The sequence below is a fragment of the Pan troglodytes genome, chromosome 7 (assembly GCF_028858775.2).
Source record: "Pan troglodytes isolate AG18354 chromosome 7, NHGRI_mPanTro3-v2.0_pri, whole genome shotgun sequence".
Taxonomy (NCBI): Eukaryota; Metazoa; Chordata; class Mammalia; order Primates; family Hominidae; genus Pan; species Pan troglodytes.
Genome location: NC_072405.2, coordinates 27,794,919 through 27,813,518, shown reverse-complemented (window position 1 = coordinate 27,813,518; position 18,600 = coordinate 27,794,919). Strand labels below are relative to the sequence as shown.

The following is an 18,600-nucleotide window of genomic DNA, read 5'->3' as shown; positions in this document are numbered from 1 at the left end:
ATTTGAACCTCTGGGTGCTTCCCCAGTTCCTGATCAGAAAGCTCAGAACCATGTCGATCCTCTTTCAGGCCTGCTCTGAGTGAGTGCACACAGGTGAACACATGTGGGCTCACCTGGCTGCATCCACGCCTGCTGGCAGGCTTAGTTCATTCTTGCTGCTCTAAAGGAATACCTGAAGCTGCGTAACTTAAAAAGAAAAGAGGTGTATCTGGCTCACAGTTCTGCAGGCTGTACGGGAAGCATGGCACCAGCATCTGCTTCTGATGAAAGCCTCAGGCTGCTTCCACTCATGGTGGAAGGTGAAGGTCAGCAGGCATTACATGGTGGGAGCAGGAGGGAGTGGGGATAGAGAGAGACAAAGAACCAGGCTCTTTTCAACAAGGAGTTCTCATGGGAGCTAAGAGTGCCAACTCACTCCAGCAAGAATGGCACGAAGCCATGCCTGAGGGATCCACTCCTATGATCCAAACACCTCCCACCAGGCCCCACCTCCCAACACTGGGGATCACATTTCAGCATAAGACTTGGAGGGGACAAACAAACACAGCACAGTCTCCGGCCAAGTAGTCCGCTGCCAGCAACTCCAATGTCATTAACATTTTTGCTTTTCTCCCTTTAACCATCAGGACGTGCGCCACTATGCAGAAATTACAAGATTCAGAAAAATAGAAGTAGAAAGATGACTCTTAATCTTTCCATCTGGAGAGAATTATTGTTCACATTTTGCCATTTTCCTTCCAATCTTTTTTCTTTGTCCTTTGTTGCTTATTTGCGTTACACTGCAGATGTGCGTTGTGTTCTGATTTATACACATTTAACAATATTTAATCATCTATCATAGGCATTTGCCATAACTCTCACAGGAGATCTATTGGATATTGATTGCCGTAGGGAACATGAGGGAGTCGTTGTCTTGATTAAGTGTTGATGTCATTTGTGTTTCTTCCCAGGTCCCCTCTTGCTGTTGGCTGCACATCAGAAAGGCTATGATGGGAATGAAGGTGAAAACTTGGAGATTTCACTTCAGTCGTTGCTTCTGCCTGCAAGATCATCCTTTAAAAGTAGAGAAGCTGCTCTGTGTGGTGGTTAACTCCAAGAGGCAGAACTCGTTCTAGAAGGAAATGGATGCAAGCAGCTCCGGAGGCCCCAAACTCATGCTTCCTGTGGTCTAGCCCAGGGAAGCCCTTCCGTGGGGGCCCCGGCTTTGAGGGATGCCACCGGTTCTGGACGCATGGCTGATTCCTGAATGATGATGGTTCGCCGGGGGCTGCTTGCGTGGATTTCCCGGGTGGTGGTTTTGCTGGTGCTCCTCTGCTGTGCCATCTCCGTCCTGTACATGTTGGCCTGCACCCCAAAAGGTGATGAGGAGCAGCTGGCACTGCCCAGGGCCAACAGCCCCACGGGGAAGGAGGGGTACCAGGCCGTCCTTCAGGAGTGGGAGGAGCAGCACCGCAACTACGTGAGCAGCCTGAAGCGGCAGATCGCACAGCTCAAGGAGGAGCTGCAGGAGAGGAGTGAGCAGCTCAGGAATGGGCAGTACCAAGCCAGCGATGCTGCTGGCCTGGGGCTGGACAGGAGCCCCCCAGAGAAAACCCAGGCCGACCTCCTGGCCTTCCTGCACTCGCAGGTGGACAAGGCAGAGGTGCATGCTGGCGTCAAGCTGGCCACAGAGTATGCAGCAGTGCCTTTCGATAGCTTTACTCTACAGAAGGTGTACCAGCTGGAGACTGGTCTTACCCGCCACCCCGAGGAGAAGCCTGTGAGGAAGGACAAGCGGGATGAGTTGGTGGAAGCCATTGAATCGGCCTTGGAGACCCTGAACAGTCCTGCAGAGAACAGCCCCAATCACCGTCCTTACACGGCCTCTGATTTCATAGAAGGTTAGCATTTTGTGAATTGGGGGGAAAGGAGAAAAGGAATTGGGGGTTCCTGGCACCCAGGCAGGTTCCAGCTCCAGGAGGCTGGCAGCTGGCTCTGGGATGGCTGGTGGAAAGTTTTACGTGTGTGACACCAAAAGGTACGGCATGGCTTTTTATTTTTCAGAAACATCTGTTTCCACTTACTTTCTCAGGGCAACCACAGTCATTGAGTGGACAGTTTCATTGTTCCTTGGCAGAAGAAGGTAGAACTTCTTCCTTTCATTTTAAAAATAGATAAACATAAAACTTTGAAACCCAAATAAAATATGACAGGGCACTTCTAGTAACTGAGCTTGGTTAGCAAGCCCATGAACAGAATAATAACACGCACATATTATTGCACTTACATGTGCCAGCCACACTTATTCTTCTCCCATGAAATGACCCCATTAGGGAATAAGGAAATGGAGGTGTAATTTAATTAATTAAATAGCTAAAGTTGCTCAGCTAACAAGTGACAGAACCAGGATTTGAACCCTGGGAGTCTTAACTCCAGAGTCCGTGTCCTTAACCTCTACAATATATCATACAGATTGTCAGAGCACATGGAAACTGGTGAGATGACGGCTCATCTTTTTTTCACGGGCATAGGACAGCCTAGTATTAATTTGTGTTTGTGTCTAATTTTAGAAGACAGCAGCCTTGTCCAGTTTCTTGGAAGTTAATGTCTTTTTAACTTATCTATTGTTACTGGTTCAAAAATCAACTAATAATTTGGGAAAACAAGTACCTTCAAAGATATCTAGTTCTTTCCCCATTTCTGAAAAGAATATAATTCATCTGGCCGGGTGCAGTGGCTCGCGCCTGTAATCCCAGCACTTTGGGAGGCCCAGGCAGGCGGATCATGAGGTCGGGAGATCGAGACCATCCTGGCTAACACGGTGAAACCCCATCTCTACTAAAAATACAAAAAATTAGCCGGGCCTGGTGGCGGGCGCCTGTAGACCCAGCTACTTGGGAGGCTGAGGCAGGAGAATGGCATGAACCCAGGAGGCAGAGCTTGCAGTGAGCCGAGATCGCACCACTGCACTCCAGCCTGGGTGACAGAGTGAGACTCCGTCTCAAAAAATAATAATAATTCATCTTGCCCAGAAATATAGCTGTGTCCACCTAACACCACTCCCTGCTTTGGTTATACAACCACTGTCTCATGGGCCTACAGGCAAAACTGACTCTCTTCCATCAAATCAAAAAGCCTCCTGCTGCTGTTCATGCCTGTGTTCTTTGGACACTTTCTTCTTTTATGCTTTTTTAGACTTGATATGTGAACCATAAATTGATGCAATTTTAGTGTATCATCAGTTTTATATGCCTAGAGCCAGGTAAAGAAATCTTTTACAAGATCATCTTTGGTGTGAGATTAAAAAAAAAAAAAACTCATTCATATGAAACAGTAAAAATGTCTAGAATGTTCAGGAGCTAACCTGTATAAGCACATGGTAAGCACACAGTAAGAGTTCAAAATTAGAATCATGATAATGCAACATCACATTTTATAGTACTTTACAGTTTATAAAGCATTTCCACATGTATTAGTTTACTAGCCGACCCTCAGGGAAAATCATTAAACATCATTAAAAAAAAAAATCCTGGTTGTCACTCTCCCTGGGGTGTGCTACATAGAGCTGCCCACATACAGAGCAATTTCAAAAGAACTTGATTGCAAATCAGTGTCTGCAATTTGGAATGTGTGACCTTGTGATGTTCAATCTGCATTCATATTTGAAATCTATCTGCCATTCTATGCACAGTAGTTTAACACGTAAGGCCTATCTTTCTCAATCAGCAGTGACACCAGCCTCTTGCCCCTCAGTATATTTGCTCTGAGGCTTGGCTGACCTTCTTTTAGAGACACTCACATTATAGCTACTCAGTATTGATTTCGTGGGCAGCACACAGCTTTTTAAAGGCAGACACATGTGGATTACATGTGTCTTCCATATTTGGTGAAAGTCTAGTCAACTGTTTTCGTTGATGAGTAAATAAAGGCAAATACTTTAAATATATTTATAGAGATTGAACTATGATAAGCAGTTTATTTCATTTTGAAAAATGTTATCAATAACACAAGATTGTGGAGGCAATCTTTTATAGTCACAGGAAGCAGGGCCTTATGAAAGATTCTACTGGTCAGAGGAAGCTGCAGGGGTGATAGAATTAAGTGCAGTATAAGGGGCAGCTTTGAGAATAGTGATGTTTCAGAACCAAGTGGGATTCCTGGCACTACAAGAATTCTATCATCAACTGGGTGACCATTTGACCAGGTGGTTATAAATGATGATCCTAGCTTCAGAGAGGACTGAATTACATTTGGGGACCTTTTCAATCCTGGTTCACAATTCTTTGATCCACACCTAGTTAAGGAGAAAGAAGGGAATGGAAAGGTCTGGTTTGAGATTTGTCTTCTGTAATGAGCTGAACCAAGTGACAGGATTTTATAAGGGTGAAATTTATCTTAAAAATAACTTCTTTGGGTTCCTAACCTTAGAGTGATTTGAGGTTTTGGGTTTCAGTAATCCAAGGTTGAGGCAATTTCTCAAAATCCATGGGAAAAGTTGGTTAGAAACAGGAGTTCTCCACACTTTGAGAGTTCCAAACGGAGAAGAAATTTGGTGAACCCTGTAGTAGTATAACAAAGACGGGGATTCTTTGTATTTAAAAAATAACAAGAAAAGTTCAAGGCATGCTTGCAGATGATCCTAGTTATGTAAAACTTCAGGCTAATTGTGAGAGAAGTGGCATGATCAAGCAAGCTTGAGAAGCTATGATTTTGACCAAGACCCTTAGGCTCCTTGAGACTCAGTTTCCTAATCTGTCAACAAGAGACTTAACATATATGTTCTCTGTCGCCCTTCCCAGCCCAGCCTTCTGGTCTCTCTTGTCTGCAAAATACAAAGCTTTTCTCCATAGCTTTGCCAAGCAACCATCTCTCAGAGATGCTCTGCCATCCAGCCTGCCGGATGACCCAGGCAGGACAAGCCACCTCCCCTTTGGGATCCTCTTCTATAAAAGGAAGCAATCAGATATGTTACTTATAAGGTCTGGTCTGTCTGTGGCCACTTTCTACAGTTCTGTGAAGCTTGCAGAGGGAAAATATCAGACAGATGTCTAATTTATCTATATTGATTTCATTATTATCTATCCTCAAAACACAGAGGAAGTGATTTTTTGTCTCTATTTTCCCTTTCCCCAGATGTTCCATTGGCACTGATTTTTGTGTTGGATTCTTACGTAATCGCAGTAATTTTTTACAACCATCTGGGAAGAGAAGTGAGAGTAGAGATGGAATCAAATCCTGTGCTTCACTGTTTGTCTCAAGTACACAGAAAATCCCTCTTTATGTTGTTTAGTTATTCCTTCAGGATGGGATATACAAACTCATCCTGAGATCTAAGTGGCACATATTTTGGCTCTGATTTCCTGTTTTTAAATAGATCCCTTGGACATAAGTTTGACATCATCCCATCAAACAAATTAGCTTTCCGAACTCTCTTTCACAATCCAAACATCTGATAATGTGACCCCTATGTGAGGCATTTGTGTCTACCATTTCCATGGGTTTGCTCTTCTGTCACCAGCCTGTGTGGCTCATCCTCCTCCAGCCTCTGCAGGGTTAGTAGTGTGGTGAGAGCGGGTCAGATGCAAAAGGCTTGATTTTGAGATGAGATGGAACCTAAGCTGTGTTCCACACAAAAGTGAAGGCTTTGGGGGTGCCATGGTTTGAATGTGTCCCCTCCAAAGTTCAGATGTTGCCAACGTGATAGCATTAAGTGTTGGGGCCTTTAAAAGATGATTATTAGGCCATGAGGGCTCCTCTGTCATATATATAAGGGATTAAGGCCCATGTAAAAGAGGTTCTCTGTAGCATGTGGTAGCTTGCCCTTACTCTTTTTTTTTTCTGTTTTTTTTTTTTTTTTTTTTTTTTTTTTTTTTGCGACGGAGTCTCGCTTTGTCACACAGGCTGCAGGCTGATTCTATCTCAGCTCACTTCAACCTCTGTATCCCAGTTTCGGGGGATTCTCCTGCCTCAGCCTCCTTAGCAGGTGGGACTACAGGCACTATGCCTGGTTAATTTTTGTATTTTTAGTAGAGATGGGCTTTCACCATGTTGGCCAGGCTGGTCTCGAACTCCTGACCTCAAGTGATCGGCCCATCTCAGCCTCCCAAAGTGCTGGGATTACAGGCATGAGCCACTGTGCCTGGCCTCTGCCCTTATGCCTTTTATCCTGGGAGGACACTGCATTCCTCTCCTCTGGAGGATACAGCCCTTACCAGACAACTGAACCTGCCTGTGCCTTGATCTTGGACTTCCCGGCCTCCGTAATTGTGAGAAAATAAATTTCTGTTCTTTGTAAATAACCCAGCCCCAGGTAGTTTATAGCAGCACACAATGGACTAAGAGGGCACCTTGAGATACGTTTTAAAGCAAAGACACAGGGAGATAGCTATAAACACACATTAGCAGGTTGTACAGTCAATGCCAACCTCCTGTACTCTTCAACAAACACCTCACGGGGATAGTGAGTTTTTTACTTCACTTGTCGGTGTATCACTAAGTAGCCTGTAAGGAAAGCTCTGTGACCACTTTGCTAAAGCTTCTCTGGATGAGTCAAATAGAATTTCAGGTCCTGCATGCTTGGTGAGCAACTGTGCTGGGGATGTTAGCGGACAGGAAATGGGTCCTTACGTCAGTGTGCCATTTCAGTGATAGCAACTTTGTGACTTGTGGTAGAAATCATAAGACAGCCTTTCAGGTGCATTCTGGGCATTTGAGAGGTATCTGGACATCTTGGTGCAGAAATAAGGAAGAGTGGGGATTCTCCTTAGTGGTGGGTCACACTTGTATTTGGGGTGTAGTGGGAGGAGACTCACAGGCAGGACAGCAGAAGGCCATCAGGGTCTGAGTTGGACTTGGGAACTCTGAGCCAGAATCCCTAGGGAAGCAAGGGTGGCAGAACCGGGGTCCTTCTCACTACTGTCACTCCACTGTGTTCTGGAACAACCCAGTGGTTTATTCTTCACTGTGGAGTAGGCCTGTGTGATAGGAGGTTCCTCTCTCACCAGGCCCCTCTATCCTTTTACTGCTTTCAAGTATCTCCGTGCATTTGCTGATGCTTTAAGTCCCTATAAGGAAGGATAAATGCTTTTCATTCCAAAATTTGAGATAAGAGACTTAAATGCAAATACATGGCTTGAGGCTGTACTTTGTAGAATGAATCCCTCCTTGTGGTGATGGTGAGAAAAGAGTAGCCCAGTCTTGGATTTCTAGCGACTGCCGGGAATCCAGTACCCAGGCACTCCATCAGGATCCTGCAACCTGAAGAGCCCCATGCTAGAATTAATGTTCATGTGTCTCAGAATTGACATTCTTAATCATGTTTAAGGGGCCCCACATTTTCATTTTACACTGGGCCCTGCAAACTGTGTAGCTGGCCCTATCTCCGAGGTGGAGGGGACAGAAGGGAGAGGTCAAGGAAAAGGAACATGGAATTATGAGTCTCACAGTACATTCCTGATAACTTTGCTGAGGACCAGCTCTTTTGACCATGGACTGGGGCAGATGGAGCCTCTGCACAGAGCATTTTGTTGCAATTGCAGAAGCTGGCCAATCAGGCCTTGTGTTGTGGTGATTTTGCTGTCAATTGTATTATCCTTATTCAAAACAGTTTAGTTCCCAGGGAAAAAAATGTTATTTGTTTGTTTTTATTATTTATTTGTTTTTGGGTGGAAGGTTGCACTCATTCACTCATTCACCATACATTATGTGAGTGCTCACTATGTTCCAAGAACTGTGTTAGGCCCCAGACACACAAAGCTGAATGAGGCCCAGTCCTTATTTCAAGAATTTTGCAGTCTGGTGGTAGATGCAGACACTTTAAAAGACAGTTATGACAGCATATGGTAAATGCCATGATAGAGATATGCCTTAGAGATTTTGTGACTGTAATAAAGGGGCATCTACGCAAGCCCAGAATATAGGACAGGCTTCCTAGAAGAGATGAGTTGGTCAGAGGATTTGGGGGTTTTTAATTTTAATTTTGTTTCGTTTGTTTGTTTGTTTGTTTGTTTTTGAGACAGGGTCTCACTCTGTTGCTCAGGCTGGAGTGCGGTGGCACGATCATGGCTCATTGTAGCCTCAACTTCCTGGGCTCAAGTGATTCCCCCACCTCGGCCTTTGGAGCAGCTGGGCTACAGGTGTGTACCACCATGCCCAGCTAATTTTTAAACCTTTTGATAGAGATGGGGTCTCACTGTATTTCCCAGGCTGGTCTTGAGCTCCTGGCCTCAAGTGATCCTCCCACCTTGGCATCCCAAAGCATTGAGATTACAGGCATGAGCCACTGCATCCGGCCCTTTTTGTTTGCTTAATAGAGATATCATTGTTCTTCCTGGCTTATGTTTCCTATTAAGAATATGTTATGAGAGAAAATTTGTGATGTTATGGGAGGTCAAAGATGAAGGAACTTGAGTTTATCTGGAGTGGGCAGGAAAGGCTCAGGGGAAAGAAGGGTTCTGGCTGGGTTGTACACAAATTGGAAGGACATGTGTTCTGTGTGAGTTGAAGCTGCTGCAGGCTTAGGAGGGGAGATGGAAAGGCTCAGGGGAAAGAGGGGTTCTGGCTGGGTTGTACACAAATTGGAAGGACATGTGTTCTGTGTGAGTTGAAGCTGCTGCAGGCTTAGGAGGGGAGATGGAAAGACTCAGGGGAAAGAGGGGTTCTGGCTGGTTGTACACAAATTGGAAGGACATGTGTTCTCTGTGAGTTGAAGCTGCTGCAGGCTTAGGAGGGGAGATGGGCAGGCAAAGAGCGCCCTGCACATGAATGGTGCCTCCCCATTAGTATGGCAGGCAGTGCTGCTCAGCCTCTCCCATCTCACCCGTGTTGGGTAGGAGGCATTGTTGGGAAAGGATGGAAGTTTTTTAATCAGCCTCCCGGTTTTTCATCAGTTACGGTTGTGGATGTGGTCCTGCACCAAGGCTTAATCAACATGTGTGTATAGGATACTGGTCATGTGTGCAGAATGTCCCCAGCTGTTTTGGGGCTAGAAAAGGAGGAGAAAGCCAGGTCTCAGGCTTGAAAGACCTGGTAACCTGCCTCAGGGAGGAGACAGAACTCTGAATTGTGAACCCACAATTCTGAGACAGGTCTCAGTTAATTTAGAAAGTTAATTTTGTCACGGTCGTGGATACGTGCCCGTTGACACAGCCTGAGGAGGTTCTGATGACATATGCCCAAGGTGGTCAGGGCACAGTTTGGCTTTATACATTTTAGGGAGACATGAGACATCAATCAACATATGTAGGATGAACATTGGTTCGGTCTGGAAAGACAGGACAACTCAAAGCAAAGGTGGTAAGACTCAAAGCGGGGAGGGGGCTTCCCGGTCTTAGGTATGTAAGGGACAAATGGCTGTATTCTTTTGAGTTTCTGATTAGCCTCTCCAAAGTAGGCAATCAGATATGCATTTATCTCAGGGAGCAGAGGGGTGACTTTGAATACATTAGGGAGGCAGGTTGGTCCTGAGCAGTTCACAGTTTAACTTTTCTCTTTAGCTTAGTAATTTGCGGGCCCGAGGATTTATTTTCCTTTCACAGAATGATCCAGGATTTTTAGGTTGCTCTTACTGTATTTTTTATTTCTAGCATTTCCATGTGATTCTTACTTCCATCTCTATGCAGAAGTGACCCATATACTTGTTGTCCACTTTTCCATTAGAGCCTGTAACATATTATTCATGGTTGTTTTAAATTCTCCGTCAGATAGCTCCAGCATCTGTATCATACCTGAGTCTGGTTCTGATGATTGCTTTGTGTCTTGATGTGGTCGGGGGAGGTAGGAGATGAGTAGTCAGGAGGGGGCTGGGTTTGAGGTTTGTTGTTGCTGTAGTTACCACAGACTTCAAATCCCTTTTGAGATACCTTGTGTTCAGGGTAGAGGTTGTTTTCCCTGAGTATTGTCTGTTCAGCCCTGCAATTGAGGTCTACTCATTGCTCTGTATTTCAGAGAAGGTCTCTGTACTTCTCTCCTCTCTCACTCCCAGCAATATTCTGCTGTTTCTTGTTATTCACAGCTTACCAGCTTAACTGTCTGTGCAGGGCAGGAGGGAAGTGGGGTTGTCTCTGATTTTTCTGATAAAATCTCAGTCCTAGGCAGGTACCACGTCACTGGGTCTTAGGGTATTTTCCTGTCCCCCCTCCGCCTTCCTCAGCTGCACTTAGTTTTCACCAGTTCCCTAAGGTGAGAATATTTGTTGATCTTTCCCCACCAGTAAGGTTTTTGCTCCATAGAGGGGAAGCAGGAGGGGGAGGGTCTGGGAAGAGTGTTTTGCCCCTCCCAGGGAGCTCCTGTCCCTTCCCGCCGGCTGCACAGCATGGTCGGTGTTCTAAGGTTCTTTCTGATCATTTTTATTAACACCCATTGGGGTTCCTGGAGAAAGAGCTTGCGAAAGGAAGCTCCACTTCTTGGAACCACAAAGGGCTTCACTGCCCTACTCATCTGCACTGAGCCTTGCTTATGTCATTGATTTCTTTTTACCATTAGCTGAGTGTATCTGCCCCACCAAGCAAGGGCTCATATCTCTTTTCTCCCTGCCAGCACCTGTGACTCCTCAGATTTTGAGCCAGCTGTTTGCTCCGTGACTTCACCTCTCTACTAAGTTCCAAAAAAGTCTTGGATTGGAAGGTTATGTGGTTCTTTTTCGTGGTAAGGGATGCTTCTTTCAGCTCATTATATCTTGGAGCAGAAACAGAAGTCTGAAACTCCTTTATAAAATCATACTTTAAAACCTATTGATTAGTTTGTCTACTTACACTGCTCTACAAATCAATAACGTCTTCCCACAACCTCACAACCTAGTTCCAACCATCAAGCAGAGTCCCATAGCTTAAAAGAACTGAGGTGTGTGTGTTGTTTTTATTCATGAGTGGGAATGTTGTGGTAACACCCCAAATCTGGAAGTCCCTTATTAGAAGATTTACTTTTGAATATGAAAGCCTCGGATCCCATGATCTGATCTGTGTTCTATGATGGTGATTTAAAGAAACGGCGTTCTTTTTAAAAACCCTATCTTTTACCAGATACATCTTCTTTGAGTTTTAATGTTATGAGTAGTGTTGGGCCCTTGGATTTCTTCTCCCAAATGCCATATTATCTTAAAAAGTAAGGCTGTTCTTATTGTGGAAATTTGTAGTTAACAAGCATACTACTCCAAATTGGTGGTGTTGAATCAGCCGCCTCTTCCTCATTGCCAGAATACGGGGTCATTATTTTCCGTACTTTCTTCGTTTCACCTTAGTCAGCCTAGAACCCCTTTTATCCCATTCCAATTTTGATGCAAGTCCAATGTTAGCTGGAGGAAGGGAGTTAAAATGGGTATTGGTTGGAGAGGCAAAGGTAATATCTTGTTCCTTCCAGAACTGTCTACCTTTTCCCTATATTTCCCTTCCTCCTGCAGGCCTGGAGGCACAGCACTGGCTGAAGGGTACCCTGCTGCTCTCTTTATCATCACCTCACACAAACCCTTGGTTCAGAAATAAAGCCAAGACTTTAAACCCTGAGGAGGCTACACATTCTCTTCCGAATCTTGTGCTTCTTTTTCTGGCAGACTTCCTTTGCCAGTCAGTAGCTTCTGCTTCCTTTGTTTCTCTGCACCTATCCTTGCCATCTGGAGCTTGTGCCCTAAGGACCCATCACTAGTGACTTAGAGCTCCCTCCTCTCCAGCCTCCTCCCTGTCTTGTGGGGAGGGATAGTCCCTCTCTCACTGATCCCTGCGAGGTGTCATTCTGACTTTCAAAGTTAGAACTGTGGATGGATTTCACAGTTACATCCCTGGATCAATGCATACAGCCCTATAAATGCCGTACTGCAGGCATACGATGGGTTAAAGAGGTTTTTATGGGCTGGTCTGAGGACTTCACCACAACAGACAATATTGTTTCTGTGCTTTCTGAGTAACTTACAAATGAATATTGGAACAGGACCCATTTGTAAATAGAGGACTGCCTCCCTGTATTTCCTGGCATTGTAAATTTCACTGTCAGAAGCTTCCAATGTTTCTCTACACCGTAAGTCAGAATCAATCTGATTTACCTAAAGAAAGGGAACATATGGATGGCCCTGATGAGGTTATTTTGATTGCAAGCAAGAGATAGGGTCTAGGAAGCATTCTTCCTCCCTCTCCACCTGTTTCCATTGAGATTGCTTATCAGAAGTCAATATCCGTGGAGACATTCGGGCTTGTTGTTCTTCAGAGTGAGTATCTGCTGAGCCTTTGCCCAGATGACTTTATTCCCATTACATCTCATACAGGAGCTGAGGTGGGAGAGGGTTAAACACAAGAAGAGGGGCTCCATCATGCAAATAGCTGCCTAAATCCTACCCGACCCTCCTGCCCCCCCCCCCCCCGCCCATTTTCTGTTTTTACTATGAACATAGGGTGGAGGGAAGAAATGGACTTTCTAACCTTGGAGTGTTCCATCTGGTTTCTCAATGCTATGGAAAATGCAGCTGTCAGAGGTGACTTCATCTGAAGGTTTCCATAGGCAGGGTGCTGATTGTAAAGAACAGAACCAGAGGAAATTAAATTGCAGGAGGAGGTACTCAGGTTAAGTGCAACTCAAAACTTTGTTAAGTGTAGGAATAGATGTGTAATGGGACAGAATGAGATTTGTGCTTCGAGATTGTTAAAGACTTGGATATTCAGTGTTCTTTGTTCATTGGATGTGACTTAGGCATTCTCAGTGCTGGAGATGGACAGAGTTAGACAATATAGTCCCTGCCTCTCACAAGCCCCAGAGCCCAAATGAAGGGGCACCCATGTACACAGGTAAGGACAGCACAGGGTCATGTATTAAACAAGTGTACAGAACAGAGAGAATTGGCCATGGGGTGGAATGATCAGGAAGGGCATCACAGGGAAGGCTACTCTTGAGCATGTTTTGAAAGATGTGTAGAATTGGTGTAGGCCAAGGATGTGTGTGTGTTGTGGAGGAGGGGAGTGTTTTAGGAGCAGGAGTAACTAACATGGGCAAAACATGGAGGTATGCACAAGCTGGTTGATCTGGAGATCCATAGGTAACCAGATAGTGCTGGAGCATCAAGGAGGAATATAATAGGTTTAGGTAGAAGGAGAGGGCATGGCAAGGTGATAAACCTGAAGAATTAAGCAGGGCCAAGATTACTATGCATTTTGTGTGCTACCTAAGTGTAGGTTATTCAATGGTTTGTTGACCATTTTAAATGTCATGGCTAGATTTGTTTTCTAGCTGGGTCACTCGGATAGCAGGATAGAGGATTAGATTGGAGGCAGGTTTGGAAAATAGTTTGGCAGTTTCTCAAAATGTTAAACACAGAGTAGCCATGTGACCTGCAGTTCCACTCCTAGATGTGTGTGTGTGTGTGTGTGTGTGTATACACACACATACGTATATATACTGATGAGAAATGAAAACACACATTAACTTAAAAACTCATATGTGAATATTCGTGGTAGCTTTGTTCATAATAGCCAAAAAGTGGAAACAACCCAAATGTCCATCAGTGGATGGATCAATAAACAGAATGTGGCATTGCATGCAATAGAAGATTATTTGGCCATAGAAAGAAATGAATTACTGATAACATGCTGCAGCATAAATGGTCCTTGAGAAAATTACATCAAGTTAAAAACCAGATGTCAAAGACTACATGTCCTATAATTCCATGTCTGTGAAATGTCCAGCATAGGCAAATCAGCAGAGACAGAGAATAGACTAGTGTTTGCCTAGGGTTCTGGGGGTTGGAGGGGTTGGTGGAGATGGGGAGTGACTGTGAATACTTACAGTTTCTTTTGGAGAAGATGCAATAATCTCTAAAAATAGATTGTGGTGATGGTTGCACAAACCTGGTAACACATACAAAAATTAGCTTGTCTGCTTTAAAGGGGTGAATTGTGTGACGTGAATTTTAACTCAATAAATAAATAACACAATCTCTGTCCCCCTCCCCCAAAAAAGAGTGGAAACTGGGAGACTAATGAAAAGGCTTTAAAAATAGTTGAGGTGACCGAAGAGCTCCTGAGTGGAGGCTGTTGCTGTGAAATAGAAGGTTGGGGGAGGCTGAATGTGTTCAGGAGAGAGTAATTCTTTAGCTTTAATTTAGTATTTTGGGCTCTTCCATAGACATTTCACAAAAGTGTTTAATAAAGAATCTATTGCAAACATATTTACAGATAAGTTTTTTTTTTTCAAAAAAAGAATTTTAGGCAGCTATCGAATTTATTGATGTCGATTCTCTTTCTCACTTATGTCAGTGCTTGATCATAACCTTGTCATGGAAGACACAAATATGCCATACACTGGACAGGCGAGGCAGGGCACAAACTAAAAGAAAGAAGACTTAAATCTTATTTTTACCATAAGATTAGTTTAACAGACAAAACTATGAAAAATCTGTTCATATTATTCCTGATCATAGTCAACAGATTACTATAAAGATGAATTTCCAGTTTGGGAATAATTTTTTAAATATGATATCAGTAGTTTGAGGCTAAACATTCAAGCCTAATAACTGGCAGCATTATGCCATTGCTAGGCTGGTGGCTACGGGCCAGTGGCATGGACCAGCAAGACCAGAGCATGGCTGGGCTTCCAGCTGGTGTTGAATGGAACATGCCCTTATCCTGAAAGCCTTTAGGGCAAAATCTAAGTCAGACTGGGGCATCGGACATGACACAGGTGAGGCTTGGCCCGGGTTGGCAGGCTAGCTGCAGCAGGGTAGATGGCACAGAGTTTAAGAGGACGTGAATTGATGTTTGAAGTTCATACTAGACATTAGTAAAAATGCAGAAAAATGCCTTCTGAATCAGGAGACCAGGAGTAGCGTGCAGGAAACTGAAGAGGTAGATGAAATTTACCATCCTGGGATAATTACTCAACAAACATTCACCAAATGTCTACTACATCCCAGGCATAGCCCAGCAGTATGCTGGTTGATTTCATCGTGAGGGCTTCAACCAAATGTCTACTATGTCCCAGGCATAGCCCAGCAGTATGCTGGTTGATCTCATTGTGAGGGCTGTGTGCTGTTGACCTTAGATACGTGCTTCTCTGAAAAGAAGAGCCTTCTCGCATATAGTTAGCATTTTGTTACTTAAATCCTGTAAATTTTTAGACATTTTCCAAAGGATTCTCACTAGTTACCAATGTTCCCATGAGCGGCATTGTAAACACATTTTTCATTTTCAAGTTCATGGCTGAGCCTACTTAAGTTATGAATATGTTTATGGTCAATAAATAGAGCTTATTAATAGCACAGAGTGTACTTTGGCCTTCCATCCATGTCTAAAGAAATCATTAATCTCTGTAACCTCTACCCACATACTAATTTGCACTGCAATGCTTGAAAAATTGCTAATTCTATGGACTCATGTAAAGTGTGTGGAATGTAAATGTATGTCTTAGTACCCTTGAATTATGTACCAAATTTATTAGAAATCAGTTGTGTCCTTTGCAAATTACTGCACAACATCGAAACACACATGAAATGCTAAGAGTGAAATGTGAAAAGACCTTGCTTTGTTTGGTTCAAGATGCATGTGAGCATGACATAAATTCTTGCTGAAACTTAAACCCAAGCAAACATCATGAAAGATACATGAGCAAAAGATGAACGGATTACAAAAGAGATACAGATATCTGATATACAAATAAAAAACTGTTTACTTTTTCTTACCTAATAAAGTTTAAAACAAATGTAAAATATGAATTTTCACAATTTTATAAATGATGACACATATTGTTAGGAGCAGGTGAAATGAAAATTTATATTTAGTATTAAGAGCATAAACTGTTTATATCATTCTGTAAAGTAATTTGTATCAAGAACCTTCAAAATATTCATAGCTTTTTCCAGTATTTTCCTTTCTGAAAGCTGATTCTCAGAAATGTCCATGAATATTTATATCATAGAAGTATTTATAATAATGAAAAATGAGAAGCAATTAGATGTCTAACAATAGGAGACTGGTAAAATTTTGCGATATCGTTATAGTAGAATATTGTACGGTAAACAAAAATCATTTATTCAGTAAATATTAACATAGGACAAAGGCTATCATTTTAATTGTGAAAATAATTATAAAGTTTTTATCTAGCTATGTAAAGAAAAAAGATCGAGGGTATGAAAACACTGTAGCAAAGCATTGGTTTTTTTTTTTTTCCTGAGTGGTAGAATTATGAGTGATGCTGTGTTTTCCAGATACTTTCTTTGGAAATTCTGTTGCTGTTATACTTTGCAATAAGATATGGCAGTGCTTGAATCATGTTGACATGACTAAAAAATAAATTAGCATTTGATTCTAAACGTGACAGAATAGGGTAATTGAAACAGTCCCAGGTTTCGAGGTGGTAGTTTCAGGGGACTTCCTTCCTGCTGCCTGGGAACCACCTGGAGAATCCAGAAAGAGAAAAATAAAATTACAGGTAACTTCTAGGTCTCAATCAGTCTTTACCCTAAATACCAAGGCTGGAGCAGGCAGCCTGTAAAGGTGAGGGTTTTTTGGGGAAGGAGATGATGGGCCCTGTGGAAGAAGTTACAGCAAAGCCTCATTATGTCCTGGGCTCCACTTCTCCTGCATTGTGATGGAGACTACAGGTGTCCAAGCTGGAGAGAACCAATCAGCATATAGCACTAAGCTGGTGTGGATTTATCAGTTGGCTCTGCAAAAAAGGTGGTTTCGCATGCTCCTGGCCCCTAAGCAAGAGTTTGGTGGAACCAGAGGTTCTGGTGTTCTCCATCAAAGTCCCTTTCCTGGTGGCATCTTATGATGCTTTCTTTTTTCCCCTTCCCAGTACTCCCAGGAGATGAATAGGAGTTTTCAAGGACAAGAGGAAAAAGAACAAAACACCTCTTCTTCCTTTCCTTGATGAAAGACCCTACTGTCAAAAGTGCCTTTTTTTTTTTTTTAAACCTGTCTCTCTCTTTTCCTCTCTTTCCCAAAATACTGTTTTGCAGTCAGTCTGTGAAAACCAGTGTGAGTCGCAGAAGCAGCTTCTCGTGTGCAGCCTTCCATCTGTAGCTTGGTCTGTATTATGTGCTGTATTTTTAGAATGCCTAAATTAGTGATGTTCCATGCGCTATTTAAAGAGGAGCTGGGAAGTCGGGGGAAGAGCAGGGCTATTGATCAGGATTGGCTTCTGAATGTTGCTGGCTGTTATACTCGAATCCCAGAGTTAGAAATATTTGGGGGCCATCAAAAGAACACATGGTCCAGGAAGGCAGCTGGCCCATGTGGTAATTAGTCTACGGAGGCAATTGGTCATTTTCTGAGCTTGGAGCAGAATTTTGCTTTTCTTGGTACCATTCAAGGTGTAGAAGGAGACTTTGGTTGGAACACACAGGGCTAGAAAATGCGTGTAAACATACCATTCCAGCTGATAGATGTCAGCTCAGCTTGGCTTCCTAACAAAAGGTTCCTAACAAGAAAGTTGAAAGAGAGATTTTTGGTTTTAATTTAAAATTGGAGACACACAGCTATGTTTAACAGGCCTAAGGAAAGATGTCATCGTGAAGACAGCCAGTGAAAAGACAATATGGGACCCTCGATGGTGCAAAGATTCCTTATGCTCCATTTTCATACCATTTGTGTCCTGTGATTGTCGATTAATTCATCAGGGTCTCCCCCTAGACTCAAATGAGGGACCCTTTCTCATACCACTTTGTAGCCCTAATATTAAGCAGGTTGCCTGATACGTAAACATTGATTAAATGTTTGTTGAATGAATAAATGAAATCACAGAGGGGATAGGAGGAAGACCACAGGTTGAGGGATTGGCCTCAGAAGGAAGAAGGAAAATGCTTCCTTTGAGACCAGAGGAAACGATGACTCTGCAGAGTGATGAGTAAATTTTTGTTTGATTTTTTTCCTTTGAGAGAGAGACTAAGCATTTAAAGTCTAACAATATGACAATAATCACCATAATTGGTAGTTGATAAACATTGGATAGTGATGATTTCCTATGACTATTTCATTCTTCCCTATCTGTATTTAGATTTTACTCTGTAAAATAGAAGGGCAATTTATTTGTAGGTTTGGTATTTCTGTTGTAATAATCATACTGATTTTCTCACTGGATTCACTTTTCATCTTCTCTCTCTTCTAGGGACACCCTGTGTCTCACTAGGGACTCACACTATGCTCTTTGCAATTAACCCTTCTTAGGTGCCCTGGTCTCCCCATCTCTCATCTCCATTTTCTACCTGTAGGAGATACATCTTTTGCCCTTCAAATGGGGGCCATTGTTTCTTCTTGGACTTATTTGCGCATAATAATAACTGCATATTATTCATTTTCAAGGATCCTGAGTTTATATAAAATGAAAACCCTGTATTCTACTGTGACTCATGAGCAGGGAAAATTGATGAGACAATCCCATCCCGATGCTGTTGTCTTCTCTTCACTGTTTAACTGATTGTGTCAGGTATACAGGGTTCTTAGCTTCTCTTCTCCTGAGTTTATTTCTCTGTGAAACTAGCATTATTAATATCTACCCTGTCCGGTTGTTATAAACTATATATGGGTCTTTACACATGTCATTATAGCAGTGCCTGGCACAATAAAATGTTAGTAATTATTACTGCTTTTGTTATTTGTTGGTGGAAATTTGCGGAGAGCATTTTTATACCCCCAGAAATTGTTTACA

At 43.0% G+C, this 18,600-nt stretch overlaps 1 protein-coding gene across 25 annotated transcripts in view; it reads left to right on the top strand.

Moving 5' to 3' along the window:
• Positions 1-18,600, top strand: part of CSGALNACT1 (chondroitin sulfate N-acetylgalactosaminyltransferase 1) — a 353,523-nt gene that overhangs the window by 250,892 nt on the left and 84,031 nt on the right. For all 25 annotated transcript variants that reach the window (XM_009454908.5, XM_054656580.2, XM_024345067.3 and 22 more), the window contains one exon: positions 951-1,880. In XM_009454908.5, coding sequence (XP_009453183.3) covers positions 1,247-1,880 — 634 coding nt within the window. In that variant the 5' untranslated portion in view covers positions 951-1,246. The remainder of the gene's footprint in view (positions 1-950; positions 1,881-18,600) is intronic.